The sequence below is a fragment of the Mangifera indica genome, chromosome 14, assembly GCF_011075055.1.
Source record: "Mangifera indica cultivar Alphonso chromosome 14, CATAS_Mindica_2.1, whole genome shotgun sequence".
Classification (NCBI taxonomy): Eukaryota; Viridiplantae; Streptophyta; class Magnoliopsida; order Sapindales; family Anacardiaceae; genus Mangifera; species Mangifera indica.
The window spans coordinates 4,335,770-4,351,946 of NC_058150.1; the positions used below are offsets into that span (position 1 = coordinate 4,335,770).

Genomic DNA, 16,177 nt, shown 5'->3' on the forward strand with positions numbered 1-16,177 from the left:
GTTTGTGAATTTGCATATTTATAAACCTTTAAATTTTTTAGAAATTTTTTTTATATATAAAATAATGAATTTTGGAAACATGAAAAACCATATAGCACCTATAATGAAGTCCATGGGTGAAGAATTTGGTAACTAATGGTTCCAACCAGTAAAGAAGTGGAGCCCATATATATTCAATAAAGAGTATTCTATGCTTTAAAAATGACACAAAAAAAAAGGGGGAAATAAAAATGGTCCTCTAAGAAATGAATAAAAGATGGGGAGAATGCATATATGTTAAAAGACAAAAGTGTGCCTTATTTGCTTCTTCTAAGCATTTTGGTATAGTTTTTTTTTTTTTGGGTGAATTGCCAAAAGAGGATTGAAGTAACTTGACTTGGAAGGCAAGTAATTAAAACTTGCCCAAAGGATGTGTCAAATTGAGGGTAGAACTTTAATTTGCATGAATGTCCAAGCTTTGCAATATAAACTTTGTAGAATACAAGCGACATGTTTTGTTTTGTTTAATTGTTGAATGGTCCTCCGAAATACTTGTTTCCAACTCAAGATATGTAAAGGACTCCATTGCACACTCTAATGCTTTCTCCTCCTCTTCTTCTACTTGGCAGCAAGCCCTGTGTGCTTCCATGATCAAACGCTAATTTTAAACAAATTTAGAGGCTTTTACAGTTACATTCATCAGCATGACTTGATATCTATGGTTTTTGACGCGCCTTTTCATCAGCAAATTTTAGCCATAAAGCGAGTCAAAGCTCTATCACATGAATCTTGACATAGGACAAATATAGTAAATTTATGATTTAATACCACCTAACATAGGATAAACATAATTAGAGTTGTAATATTATTTATGAGAATTTAAAATATTGATATCGTTTAACATGACGAAAAGAATAATAAGATAACAATGCCAAAAATAAACTAAACTTTATTTTATTGATAAATTAATTCTTAATTTTTTCATAACTAGACAAATAAAACTTAAACACATAAAAAAAACCAACTAGTTTAAATAGAATATAAATTTTAATTAATTCCATACAAATCTAGAATTTCAAAGAATAAATTTAATAAAATTTAACTAAAATTGCACTTTCTTAAATAATAAAATCTTAAAAACATTTTATTATATTTAATAATTTTTTCTGATTATTATTAAACTTAATTATCAATACATAAAATATTCCTAAACTCAAAATAAAACAACTTTAATTAACTACTAAATACTTATCATACTAAAAAGCTAATAACACAAGAAAGTTAAATTAAATTAAACTTTCTATAACTAGAAAACTTAATTTCAAATGGTTTGTCACATAAATATGTCACCTCATATGCATAAGCATATTACACCTCTTTGTCATGTCATGTCAAACATGGAACCACCTTATCCTTGGCTATCACATCATCCATCCATCCTCTCTTTTGCCTTTAGCTTGTTTTTTTAATATCTTTATTCACTTTTTCACCTAACATCCCTCTTATATTGAATCTTCTTTTGACATCTTGTTTTTCTTTAGTTTAACCATGTTTTACTTCCACAAGTCAAAGGTCTTGATCCCCCATTGGATCTTGAGCCAACAAAGAGAACTTCTACTTCCATAACTCATCAACACATTTCAGGAGCATGAATGATTTAACAATGGGTTTGTCCAAGTGGAAGATAAGAACCTTCTTTTGCACAGAATTGAAATTAAGAAGGATTGGAGTATTGTTCTGTAAGTCTTCTTCTATAGATTCATATTTGACCCTTTAAGTTTAAAAGTCGTTCAATTCATGTGCAAAAAGGACTTATGGTCGATCATATTGCTTTATTTCGCTCGTTGACATTGTTGCATAAAGGGTTATTAAAATTTAGAAGTTGCAAATTTGTGGTGATACACGAGATTAGGCCAATAGGTTTAATCTCTATCCCATCACTGACTTCATATAGTGTACGGGATGAAGTTACCATGCTATGGACCACATTACTAATAGGCCAAAGGACTATTTCCCACCCAAGGTAGGCTGATTTCTTAAGTTTTCTTCTTTTAATTTTGATAATCTCAAATACCCACCCATAAGTAATTAAAATTAACAGAATTCTAGTCCCTTAAAATTTTATCTCTTCCCCCCCCCCCCCCCCCTCCCCCTCCCCCTCCCCTCCCCCTCCCCCTCCCCCCTAAACTTTAAAAACTAAAAATTTCTCCCAACTTAAGTTTTAAAAAATGATAGTTTCCCCCTAAGGTTTCATTTCCAAATCTCCACCGTCATTGCCAGCAGCCTCTCCCTCTAGCAGTCTCTCTCCTCGCATTTGGACACCCGATCAATGTCGGAGGAGCCGTGGAAGACGAAGAGCTTCGTCGGGGAAGACGAAGCTATCGTCTTCATCTAGGAAGAATATCGTCTTCCTAGAAGAAGAACTCTAGGAAGACAATTGTCTTCCCAAATGAATACAACAACTTCATCTTCGTCTTCCATGGCTCATTCTATGTCGATCGGATGTTCAATTGGAGGAGAGAGACCGCTGGAGGAAGAGGAAGCTTCAGGAGGGAGAGGAAGCTTCAGGAGGGAGAGACCACCAGCAATGGTGTTGGAGATGGTGACGGAGATCTGGAAACGAAACCCTAGGGGGAAACTGTCATTTTTTAAAACTTAAGTTGGGAGAAATTTTTAGTTTTTAAAGTTTAGGGGGGAAGATATTATATTTTAGTTTATTTTTAATATTATAAATAAAATAACGATTTTACCTTTACTACCATTAATTTTAACTGTTCATAGATAGGTATTTGAGATTTTTAAAGTTAAAAGATAGAAACTTGAGAAAATAGCATACCTTGGGTGGGAAATAGTCCTTTGGCCTTACTAATAATATAAACTTTCTATTAAATTTGAGTCGAAACTTTATGACTCAATTTTCTAAATAACCACAGGAACTGTAATTTTCATTTCTAAACCCAGAACATTAATTTTTATCCGCAAACCCAAAATAATCAATATTAACATAATATTTTATCATAAAATTTGTAAAATGAATGAAATGAAATTTCACCACTAACCTTTCCCCATTTTGCTATGCTAAAATGTGATTTGAATATTCTAAAACAAACTCAAACAGTATGACAAAAGAGAACAACATCGACAAAATGCTAAAAAGACAAAAAGAGATAAATACAACTTGTAAAATTTAGAAGGTGAATATGATAAGTTTGCAATCGAATTTTCTGCTAGAAAGGCGACAAAATCTAGACTAAAGTTTTGAAAATGAAGAACAGTGGTCTAAAAATTTGATTTTCCTATGGGGACATTTTATCAGCCTATAATCTTTTGGCTATAGGTAAGTCCTTTAAGTTTTTGGCTAGTTTTGTAAATTCCAAAAAATATTGTTATTTTAATAAATAACCCTGATTTTGGCTAACCGCGGCCTCTAGTAAAGGCAGCTTCCACACCAATAGACAGATTTTAGCAATAAAACAAACAATAAACAAAAGATGACGGTCTAAACACAAGTAAAATTCCTTTTCTATGTTCAACAATGCAATAAATTTTTAGTAACATCGAATCTAAAACCAATTCAAAACTTAGGTTACAAACATTCACTATGTGCAATTCTAGATTAGGCTGTATAATAACACAACCATTAGGGGTCCTAGTACCAATTCACAACACGGCCTCATAATTATCGAGAAGAGATGCCACCTGTTAAACCAGTAAAATCTATCAGAGCAGCCCTCACTGACATCCTACTGTCGAGAAATTGGTGCCATTGGCACTGATGATGGTTGGCTATAGAAATTACCATCAGAACCTTGAAAACTCTGATAAGGATTTGTTGGAGGTGGTGCAAAAGGAGACATGCCTGTCACTGAAGCTGCAACTCCAGGATATGCAGCCATGGTAGGTGGTGGTGTTTGGCTCATGTTGTAGCTGTATGGGGCACTGGACATAGCTGCAGGATTTTGAATGTACTGGGGCATCTGAAACGGTGGCACAGGTGGTAGTGGAGGCATTGGTGGCGGAGATGATGGTGGGGGAGGCGGTGGGTCATTTGTAGTTGATTGTTGAGTTGTGGTCGTTATATTATGTTGCATAGATTCAGGGTGTGGGAAAGAAGGCACTGGAGGCTGCTGGTTTGGTGGCAAGTAAGATTGCTCATTCTCAACCTTAGGCCTCTTCTCTGAAGGAAAATCACTTGAGTGTTCTCTGCTTGAATTACCAATGACACCCTCAGATGCCAAGGAGGAGAGGACGTAAGAGAGCATCTGGGCAGAGGATGTTGAAGCAGTTAGCTTTGCTGCCACAGCCGCAGCTGCAGACTTCCGAGGGTCCTCCTCCACATGACCAGACTTTTCAGGAAAAGATACCTGCCGAGTGTACATTACAGGAGCTGACTGTTCTCTGTCTCCTGATATAAAGCTTGGAGGTGCCATTGAAGCATGAGCTTCCTTCGTGTTCTGCTCAGCTAGCATTGGCACATTGTCACAATTCAGTAACTGCCGGCAGACCTGCTCTGACTGTGATTGTGCAGCCTGGAAAGGAACAAACAAAATTAAGATTTCTCCACATGCTTAGAATTCTGCAATAAAGAATTACAGTCCATGATTTTAAAGCTATAAATGTCAAATTACACTCTCTTAAAATCGAGAGAAACGGAAGGAAAGACAAACCAGAAAATAAGCCTCAAAGCTCACATTAATTGTAAGCATAATAGTTGAATAATACCAGTAATTCCTAAGTCTACCCAAAGTTCTGCATCAACGGAGTGATATGACATTAATTTAAAGTTGAAATATTAACAATGGAATAAAGGCAAAGGGAAAGCCATTATTATTAGTGTTACATCACTTGAGATATTTATTAGTGTTACATCACTTAAGATATGAACTTGGCAAGCATAGCACTAATCAGGTACAAGGCTTTACATCAAAGCATGTGCAAACATCTGTGGATAAAGCGAGATATATACATCCCCATGCACATAGGACAGGTAGCAATGTCAAACCTGTAACTCATTGCGGATTTGCGCCAGCTTTGATTCCTTAAAAATAAAAAAAATATGTAACTCAGCTACACATGCAGTCACAAGTTGCAAACAATAAATTTCAACAACAGAATAATCAGGCTATCCAACCTGTTCCTGAACAGCTTCCCTCAAATGACTAACAAGATTCGCTCTCAATGACTCCACTGCTGTTAATTGCTCAATGCAGTTCCTTAGTGTAGCATGCTGACCCCGCAACTCCTCCACCAATGAAGATCCATGCAATTGTCCTGTTCAGAGTAAGCATTATTTAGAAAAAAATGAATTATTTTAGAAAGATGTGAACAACAGTTCAAGAAATCAATTAATATAAAATACGCTATCTGAAACAATTGAAAGGCATAAATGGATTTTTTTTTTTTTCCCCTAGCATCCATTTTCAGGTGGAGGTGCAATATGTAACTAAAATGTGTCATCTCAATGTTATAACTGGAGAGGGAAACAGGTCTATCAGCTAATTGATTTTTTGCTTTCACTGAACACATCCAAGGTAATGTCAGTTCAAGATGGGTAAAATAACTGGGCTAGAAATAATTCAAACCTCTTTTTCCATCAAGTCAAAATGAAGATTCTTTTTTTTCATATCGCAAATCATCACATGGTAACAGTAAAAAATAGCTCCGACAAACTAAGACTTGACTCCTGCATGAAATCTAGACTTCAAGGAATTAAAAAAGCCAATAAAAAATATTATGCTCGGTTCACATCACAATAAAAATGCAACCATGCAACAAGACACATTAACTGGGCTGGCAAGACTCCAAACCTTTATTTCTATCGTTCAGAACAAAGACTTCCTGTATTGTGGTAAAATGGTTAAAGCACAAAAGTGCCTTAACAAATTTTAATTCGACAAAAGAGTAGTATACATTCTGCTATGCCTAGAAATGCCACTTGACAATACATGCTTGGTTCTTATACAATACAAATAAAGCACAAAAACTGAATATTCTTCATTACATAAATTCATATTACAGTCAAACATTATCACATGTATTTATGGTGGCTGTCTAATTAAAGCAAATGTGGGTAATACCTGAATGGATGTCACTACCAATTTCCTTCTCTACTTTCTCAATAGAGCTAATAGCATTCCTACATTTGTTCAATACAACATCTTCATCAATCTGGCCACCATAAACAACTTGATAACCTGAGACTATTTTGTCCACTGTATTTCCAATAGGCTGCTTCTGCTTAAAAGAAAGAAGACAACAGATGGTATTAACCTCTAATTTTCAAAAACCAGAAAAACAACATACATATATATATATAGATTACCAATTTCAAGCCCTGATGCTTCCCGTTTCTGTTATAATTTTCTAGATGCCTTCCCACAAGCTCTTCCTTCAGAATTTGCCCTCGAGAACCAAAAACTTTCCTTTCCTCCCAAATATTAATCTGCAAATCAAGAAAGAAGAAACTTAAACATGAGCTAATAATCATGCTAATTTCCAACGAAAGCAAATTAAGAAATTAACTGTAATACCAAGCAAGTATAAAACATATGCGTATAAGTGCAAAGTACACAAATAGAAAAAACAAAAACAAAAACAAAAAATAACAGGCACAATCCTGTTTCTCTCTGTCAGAATATATCTTTGTTATCTTTATGTTTGCGATACAATATTTAGCATATGATGACTGGTTAATAAAAGTGACATTTAGTTAGGGATTTGAAGGTGATATCCTGATATGATGATGGAGACCATAATCTTTTTTCCTTGATATGCTCACTAACCCGTAAAGTATGACGAAAATCCCCAAAACCAGTCAAATTGTTATCAAATACAAACTTGTGAGGATCTAAGTAGCACGGAAACGGAAAGATCGAAACGCGGAAACGGAGAAACGGAAATGTCGAAACACATTTTTTCCAGAATATAGGAAACGGAAACATGGAAAAATGTATAAATATTAAAAATGTTGGGATTATTTATAAATACCAAATTTTTATAAGAAAATACAATACTCTGCATTTGAAAAAAATAAATAACACAACAATGGGACACTTTTTCCAATTCTTCCAAGAAGTATTTACAATCCAACGCTAACATGAATAAAATTTAAACCAGATAGCACTAATTTCTGAATGAATATTTTACTGTCCACTCTTTTCTTACTTTTTTCCCTCTGCATATTTTAAACTTTTCTCTGGGTTTTTCTCTTGTTCTTCTAACCTTCTTCTGATCTTCAAAATTCTGACAACAAGATGCATCACGTGTTCCTTTAATAACTACTTAAGAAACTCTTTTTACCAAAGACTGATTCATATCTCTACAGTTTAATCGTCAAATTGAATATTGAAGACAAATATGAAGATTGCAGAAGAATATGAAGATTAAAGAATAACGTAACAGATTCGCCTGAGACTTTGAGCAGCCAGAGGCAGTGAGGAGTTAAGATGCCGCGCTGGAGTCGAAGTTGGAGACTGTGAGGAGCCGAGACGTATGCTTGGGATGGAGAGATGTTAGGTTACTGGAAATTGAATGAAATTGGGAATGAGGAAGAAGCATATTGCTTTGGGACGTTTCCTATGCTTGGGGATATGTCAAGAAATGCATTTCGTATTTTTGCAAAATAACCGAAACGGCCCCGAAACGTTTCGTACCGGTTTCGGGCCGATTCGGAAACTGAAACGTTTCGGAAACTCGGGAACGCACTATGCTGTGCGTTTCCGTGCTTCCTTGGTGAGGATTAATAAGGATGCAAGAAGTCACTTTCATACAGATCCTCCAAGTTTTGCTTCACAAATACATAAACTATCATCTTTTTAGCTCCAGGTTTCCTTCAAACAAAAAGTTCAGGTATTTTAAAGTTTCAAGTTAAATATCTTCAAAGAAATTTATCAACATGAAAACAGGATATAAGGCTCATGGAAAAATACATCTGATTTGACTAAATAAGAAGAAAATGCAATGTTAAGATGAAATTACCAGCCGCCGCGCAGCATTTCTGCCAAACTCGTCTCCATTATCCATCACATCACGAAGAGCATCTGGAAGAACCTTCCAAAATTCACCAACAAACTCAGAACCTTTTCTCCTGCTATTCTGCAAGATGTCATTTGCAAGATACAAAAAAGCCAATCTCCGCTCGCGTGGCGAGCAATGAAATTGTCTGTCCCATGTTTCTACAACTTGTTTGGCCTTATTCATATGAAAAATACACCAATGTGATAAAGCTATATCACGTTAAGGACAAAAAAATAAAACGACTTAAAAACTGTTGAAGGAGAAACCAAAAACAAAAACAAAAGAAAATACAAGGAAAACATATGTTCAGCTTAATTATACAATGGTGGCTTGTTGTTTGAAAATATAGTGGGAAAGGAAAAGGTAAACATAAATTAAAAGTTATACCATATAGGGAGCATAAAGCAGCTAAAATGAGAACCCAAGAACAGTCCTCAAAAAGTGAAAATAAAGCAATTAAATTTTGATTTTGAAAAATAATAATGCTATATGCACTTATAATAAGTATCACTTAAGTACCAATGATGATGTGTCATCATGTGATTGAATGATTTTGAATTAACAATAAAATAACACAATTACATGGTAGCACATCATTATTAATATCCAAATTGGTAATTATTATAAGCGCACATAGTCTCACTCTTTGAAAAAATATGTCAAACATAACAAAAGAAGAAGTTCGAGAGTGGGCTAAGAAAACAAACTAAGATACAAGATTTAATGTGCCTACACCTGAATTTATAACCAATCAAACTCTACAAAACAATGCCGATCGCTCTAAACAAGGATAGTCCCAAAAACACATGAACACAAACAACAACAAGATAAAGGAAAATCATCCATTGTCCAAATCAAGAGGATACTCTCTATGCTTGTCTGTGAGTTGTTAAGCTTGGCCAGCTTGTCCACTAAAATCTGAGGATTGAATGTACTGCCCATGTTCTTGATAGTATATGATCAAACTAATGAAGCAAAAACCAACCTTCAAAAGAGAAAATATATGCAAGGAAAAAATTAAATATCTTTAGAAGATGAACAAATACAATCATGCAATATGAAAGTGTCCACATAATTCCACAGTGATAAGGAAAGAACTCCATAATTTTCCCATTATAAGAAAGGATCTTAAGTGTCAACATTAAGGTAACTAAAAATTCATAATGCATAATTTAGCATTAAGGATTGTCAATGTTCAACAAATTCAACAGTCACCATGCTAATAACAATATGCTCACTATAAATGCTCACATAATTATGAAGCACTTCTACTAAGATATCATTTGTCACATATAAAACCTTTAAAAAGTGATAAGCACTTCAGAAGACACTGACTGTCAATCAATATATATGCTAGGTTAAAAAATACATCATCTCAATACTTAAAAGGCAAATGTATCCCAAACCACCAAGTGAAACGCCACGTACAAAACTATATTACTCATCAAGTTAACATTCTTTTAACCAGTCCAGGCCTCCTTGTGATGTCCTCAACAAACCGGTGGCTGAAAGCAACTTTAATATGGGGATAAAATAATACTTCAAGCCTCTATAACGGAGGCAACTGGAAAACAAGAAGTTAAAAGTGTTGTCCTTGACCAAGATAAATAATCTAAGTTAAATGAGTTCAAAAATCAATGAAAATGATTATAAATTAGGGTATTGCACTTGTCCTTCCCCAAAAAGGGTCTCCCGCGATCAGAGATGGCACATTGCCACGTAAGGAAACCTTTAATGACTAAATCAAAACATGTGTCAAAATAATGCACATTCCACACAAAATAGTTCACATAAATGCATGATTATGATCACAGCATACAAAATACCTCGCCAAAGATTTAAAACAGAAATTTGGCAAGAACATAAGACTTTATTTTTTTGGCCATCCCTCTTGTGAACAAATGTCAGTCCAAAACGAATTAATTGTCAAGAAAGACTAGTTTTCTCTTTAGAAATCAGACATTTGTTCATCTAATTTTTCAAAATTTCAGGAAATAAATTAAGTTCAACCACTTGTATGATAAGCGTGTCTGAATACTGAATATTTTTTGGCATATCCATCAACTTAATAACACTACAAATTCAAATTGCTAATCAAAAACCAAAGAAGATTACCACAGCAGTTACAGTTAAGCTAATCTTGTTCTAAACGCTAGAAATTATTACTCCTACAAAAAAAACATTCATAAAACTAAACAGTAAACTGTCAATGCTATTGAAAAACAAGTCAAAAACAAACAAAATAACATGAAATGCCGATAATTAAACAACCACAAACACAAAACCAACCAAAACAAGTTTTGCCTGGGTGAACAAAGAGAATGAAAAATTCATATCAAATGCTAAGCCATAATATCTAAAGGTGCAAAAAAAGCAAACAGTTAAGTTAAGTTGGAGAATAAACCAACAATGAAAGGAATGTGGATGAGACACCCGAGAATCACCGGCCGGTGGGACGAGGTTGCTCCAATTCGTTCACCATGGAGGAGGATACAGAAGAAATTAGGGATTTTTCGAGAGGGTTTAAAGGGAAAGTGTTGGAATTTGCAAGGTGGAGTTCGGGTAACTGTAGGAATAAGTGTTCTGAGAATCGGAGTCCGAAGTGAAGCTTTGTAAGGAGCTTGTGTTGTGTTTGAAATTGAAAGGCAGGCGAGAGGGAGGTGAACAGAGTTGTTTGGCTTAGCCTCTTGTTCTTGCCTTGGATTGAAGTACGGCATTGAGGACAGGAGATATTTTGAGTTCCAATATTACCCTTTGTGTAACGGATTCCGTCATGAATGACACGTCCCCTTAAGGTCATACAAAGACAAACAGAAAGTTACTCTTTGAACGACGTCGTTTTTGTCGTTATAAATGTAGATAAATCAAATAAATCTACAGTTAATGCATTTTTTATATATATAACTTTTTTTATAAATAACCCCTAAAATTAAAGGGTTTTAAAGGATTTTTTTAGTCTTAAATTGTGATGGACACAATTTTATGGTAAAATTATTAATTTTGATTGTTTAAACAACGCCAATATAATTTATACAAGACCTATGGGTGTATAAAACATAATCCAAACTATGAAATGGGACTAAATTAATTAAAAATTATAATTTAATTTAGTTTGAGTTAACAGAAAAAGTTAAAAAAAAAGGTTTAGAATTTACCATTCGGTTTGAGTAAAAATAAAACTTGACTAAACAATAAATTATTTTTTTATTTTTTTAACATAACGATGTAATTTTGTTACTCTAATTAACAAAAACGACTAAATGTCAAGTGAAGAGGTTTGCACTCTTCTTTTTCTCTCTTTAGATTATCTACCCTAATTCTTTCTATTGACGTATGTTGATGTCGACAACAATGCAAATTCCATCTTAGTGTTAATGACAAAACATGGCGAAGATCCCACTTCTTAGAACTTTGAAATTCTCTTTTGCATTGCATTTGGAGATCTTGCTTCTTTAATATGTTTAAGATTTTTGTTGACATAGAATTGTTTTAGGGTTTTATTTTGGAGCGAATTTGTATTCTTTATCTATCTAATTTGTTTCATTATGGGATCGATCTGGTTTTCTTGTACTTTTTTAAATTTTTTTAGTTTGATGTATTGGCAAAAAATGGTGGGAAATAGTAGTTCTCTCCATTACACCATCATCTTCTTGGTTCATCGCATAAATTTAAAATGCAAGAACAAGCAAAATTTATATATAAAAGAAAAAACAGAATCCAAAAATGGCTAGCTACTTTCCCCGAGTCAACTCGAATCGACTCCCATGAAGTACCGCAGAAACAAAAGTATATTTAAATCCTACCACTCAGCCCTTCTTGCTTCTGCACATGCTCATGCAACCAGCTTCAGGGATCACCAATTACAGTGGCTTCATAAACAAAAATAGTTTCACCACCTTAATTGTTTCTGTTTTGTGTTTAGGGTCTGTGCATCCATGTGGAAATTATGGTTTCCTATTCCCCTCAAATAACTCATCAATGTAAGTTTCTATATCTTCTGGCTGGTACTTGATATATTTCTCCGTTTGCCTTCCTGGATCTAGGTACTGTGAGAATCTTCCCACAAACGATCTGTAAGCCGGAATAACAACCGCCGATATCGAAATTTTAAGCTCCGATTGAAGTTGGTCGTCACTGACGATCCAAGTTGATTGAGTCCGGTGAATTTCATCGAACATTGCGCTGAAATTCTTGAACCTCTCTTTCAGAACCGGCTTCTGCACCTTCCCTTTTTCCATCAATCCGTCTAGTGTTAAACAATTCAAAAGCCTCCCCCACGTTTCCCTCTGGTAATTTTTATGGTAGTTTCTTAGATCGGTTGATTTCTTGCGGCACCACGTGTCCCCCATTGCCACGTGGATCTCCGATGACCCTTTGATCTTCTGCAAGATGTAGCGTCCGTTGTTCATCAAGAAAATGCTGCTCAAGGGTATGTCCCTATACAGCTTCGCTTTCCCCTCCAGATTACTGTCCAACAAATCCATCACTCTCACCAACTGATTCGTAAATGGCGACCGTTGATTTTCCTCATCGTTATTGCTACTACTGTTTACACTATTCTGATCCACCTCGCCGGCTTCATAATCAGTCATTCTAGAGTCGCTTCTTTCAATCTTCCAATGCTCTTTAAAAACTTCCTCTAACGTGCTCTTATACTCACACGTGTACTTTAAATAATTCATCGTGTAGCGAGTCAAAGGGTGAACCGCACCGCCGGGCACGGTGGTCTTCGCTGTATCGGATTTGATCGAATTCTCGAGATCAGAAAGCATAGAAATCGCGGCCTCTCCGAGCCTCATTCTAGCGGTTGCCATCTCCGTCTTCACCTCGTTCGAACATTCACCGGGACACAGCTCCTGGATAGCTACCATATTATCTCGTAAAGTTTCGTACATGTCAAGAACCTTAAACAATTTTTCGGCCGACCGTTTGGTCATCGCCATAGCTTCGGCAAAATAGAGTAACTGAATCGTCACGCCGCGTGTGAGATTGATGAAGATGCTAGACGAGATCATCGGATAATCCGTAAAAACCGACTCAGCTAGCTTTTTCTCGCCGGGGAAGTACATTATGGTACATCCGGCCAAGGCGGAGATCCAGGTAGCGATTTCTCTCTCTAAGCTTTCCCAACTCATCTTTTGTACATCATCGAAGCTGAATTTTTCAAAACCTGTGTGGTTCAAGGTATCATCAAACATTATTCTTCTTATCATCATGTAAATATGAACGCATTCAGATTCATACTCGCCAGAGATCATTTCACGGGCGATTTTATTCAAGCTGGACAACATTTCTGGCGTGTGGCCTGAATAATTCGTGAAATCTTCCTCAGCGGGAGCGAATTCTTCAGTCTCTTTAGATTCAGTCTCTTTGGATTCAGTTTTTGGATCTGGTAGATCAGGAACGTATTCAAGAATCGACCTGAATTCATCCTCCAAGATACACATTGCACGCTGCTTAATGGCGCCGATTCGGTTGATCAAAACGCATTGTTTTTTATCAGCATCCGATTTCATCTCGGCAACGGACGCTGCCAGCTTTGAAACTCGATTCACAGCGTTCAGAAGCAACGTAACATCTTCTGGATCCAGAGATCCTTTCTCTTTCCCTTCAACTGCTGAGCCATGCTTGGTGAGTTGCTCCTCAAAAAGATCCAAGAATTTCCCAATTACCGTCTCCGGGACCTCCAGCGAGGCTTTAACATTCTCTTCATTATTTTTTGCTCGCAATGTTGAGAGAAACTTATCGATTTCTTCCAAAGCTGTTTCAAGAGAAGATTGAATCTCAGGAGGAACAGCTTCTTCATTTTCTTGTTTGGTGCCTTCGATCTCTTTGACCTGATCTCCCTCATTTTTTTGTGTCTTCCCCTCTGCAGTCGCGCTCTCATTTTCCTTTTTCTCGACCTTGGGCGACTCCGTTCTGGGGGCTTCACCGTCTTTGGCAGAAACGGTTGAAGACTCATGAGGTTTCTTTTTCTCTTCGTCCATGGATTTGTTTGGCTCGACAGAAAAATGAAATGAAAATGAGAATGAAAGAGAAAGTGAAGAGAGAAGAAACGAAGCGAGATGCGTTTAGAGAGGAGAGTTAATCGTGTTAATTAAATTTAATAAAAACAAACGTTATTATTCTTGTTAGTTTTAGCTTAAGAATAATTAATAATTAATTAGAGGTATGGTATTTTATTAATAATTGTTTTCGTTATGTCTTGAAACGGTCGTTGGGTGAAGCCAAGTGGAGGGAATGTAGGGCAGAGTATTCGATTTGGGAAGAGTTTGTTAATGTTATTGTTTGGAGGGCTCTGACCATTGACCGCCTGAACTCTGAAGCAGTGCATTTTGCAGTTACCACGTTCTAAATTTGGATATGTTGAATTGCTGTGACGGTAGGCCAAACGCACGTTTACTAGGCCGCCTACACCAATTAAAGTTTTACCATAAGTGGAGGTATGAAAAATACATAAATAAAAGGTTTGAAGCAATATATTAAAATTAAATTTTTTATTTAATTAATACAATAATTATTAAATTATAAGATATTTTGGCTGTTCGAGTTATCTTTTATTGAATTTTTCAAATCATAATATCTTTAAAATAATATATGAGAATAAAAATTCTAAATCTGTTTATACTTATTCTTATAAAATATATTTGATGATGTTTATACTAAACTCCTTCATCCTCATTTAAGTCAATAAAAATGAATTTATCTAATTTTCTTTTTTTAAGAATGTGATGAAATTGATAGAGAATGAGATGTTATAAATATGACTAAAAAAGTATCATAGATTGATACTGGGTATTTTTAAATTGTATAATTAATTTTATTTATTATATTTAATTTATGTTGTTCTTCTATCATGTAACAATGGTATATCTTTCTTGTAAGTAGTTTTTCAATAAAATTTGGAGTTTGTGTTTTATTCGTATATAAATATAAGTAATAGAATTACATTATTAATTTTACAAAATTTGAAAATATATAAAAAAACTAATTAGCGAGTTGGCTTGTTAAAGATCTAATATAACAAGACCGAAGATGTTCTATGTTGTATATAGATCTTCAAACTTGTTAGCATAACGGGCTATACTAAAATTAACATGACACAACCCAACACAACCTGTTATTATATCTACTCAAAAGAGTGAGATATATCATTGTTAAGATCTCAAATATAAAGTATGAGATTTGAATCTTATATTTAAAAATATAAACTTTTAATATAAGATTTATATAATTTTGAGTTATTTAATTTTAAAAACTAACATTTATAATGTAATTTCTTCAACATCCTTATTAGTGACATGCATGCATGGTACTTACGTTGCATCCTTAGATTCTAATTGTAGTAATTAAGGTGACCAAATTATAAACTAAAGTACAAAAGGTTGAATAGAAATAAGGCCAACTGACTATTTCCCAACCAAGGTTTGGTGCAAACTTACTTTTTCACCCATTAATTATTAAAAATTTATTTATTTGTTAAATTTTATTATTATAATTAGGGATAATATTGTTATTTAATAAAAATATTTAAAAAAACTATAATTTTATTATATTTTGATAATTTTTTATTATCAATAATAATATGATAAATAATATAAGAGGTAATCTAATTATCACCTCTACTTTAGGTATTAAAATATTATCAAAGTAATATTAATTTTGTTATAACTATATATTTATTTATTAATTTTTTTAAATAAAAATAATTTTATTTTTAATTAATATAACAAATAATATAAAAAATATTTTAGAATGGTTAAACTAAAAGTTATTTAAATAAAATAATATATTAATATTCGTTTATTACCTCTAACCTAACACAATAATTATTTGTATTTATAAATTTTTATCAAATTTCATTAAATATAATAATAATTTATATATCATAATTTTTAATATAATCTATTTTAAAAATAATTTTCTGATTTTAATAATAAATCATCTCCACGAACTAAACATCTCTCGTACTTAACAAGATTGGGGTTTCTTTGCTTACAAGAAAAGTATTGTCATAGAGAAACATCATAAATTAAGGCATTAATTTGGGGTCGGCACAAACAGGGTAAACAACTGCAAATATTGTACCTGAAATGGCTTTAACTTACACTATCAATCTTTCATGCTTAAACCCGGTAAGTTCAAGTGTTCAACATCCGTAATTTGGTCTAATCTCTTCAGA

General features: G+C 34.1%; 2 protein-coding genes across 5 annotated transcripts; both read right to left on the reverse strand.

The window, feature by feature from the left end:
* Positions 1 to 3,471: 3,471 nt before the first annotated feature.
* LOC123196657 (regulation of nuclear pre-mRNA domain-containing protein 1A-like) lies at positions 3,472 to 10,695 on the reverse strand. 4 transcript variants are annotated; one of them, XM_044610719.1, is made up of 8 exons: positions 10,404 to 10,694; positions 8,862 to 8,980; positions 7,957 to 8,204; positions 6,302 to 6,421; positions 6,057 to 6,216; positions 5,111 to 5,250; positions 4,982 to 5,017; positions 3,472 to 4,508 (listed from the first exon to the last, which is right to left on the reverse strand). In XM_044610719.1, exons 2-8 carry the CDS (start codon positions 8,935 to 8,937, stop codon positions 3,723 to 3,725), a joined length of 1,566 nt encoding a protein of 521 aa, XP_044466654.1. In that variant the 5' UTR covers positions 8,938 to 8,980; positions 10,404 to 10,694; the 3' UTR covers positions 3,472 to 3,722. The 4 variants fall into 4 exon arrangements, with proteins under 4 accessions (XP_044466654.1, XP_044466655.1, XP_044466656.1 ...); XM_044610720.1 differs by having other exon boundaries at positions 10,400 to 10,694; XM_044610721.1 differs by having other exon boundaries at positions 6,057 to 6,213; positions 10,404 to 10,693.
* Positions 10,696 to 11,632: 937 nt separating this feature from the next.
* Positions 11,633 to 14,042, reverse strand: LOC123196656 (exocyst complex component EXO70B1-like). Its single transcript, XM_044610718.1, has one exon. The coding sequence runs from the start codon at positions 13,980 to 13,982 to the stop codon at positions 11,940 to 11,942; it is 2,043 nt and encodes a 680-aa protein (XP_044466653.1). The 5' UTR covers positions 13,983 to 14,042; the 3' UTR covers positions 11,633 to 11,939.
* Between the last annotated feature and the right edge of the window lie 2,135 nt (positions 14,043 to 16,177).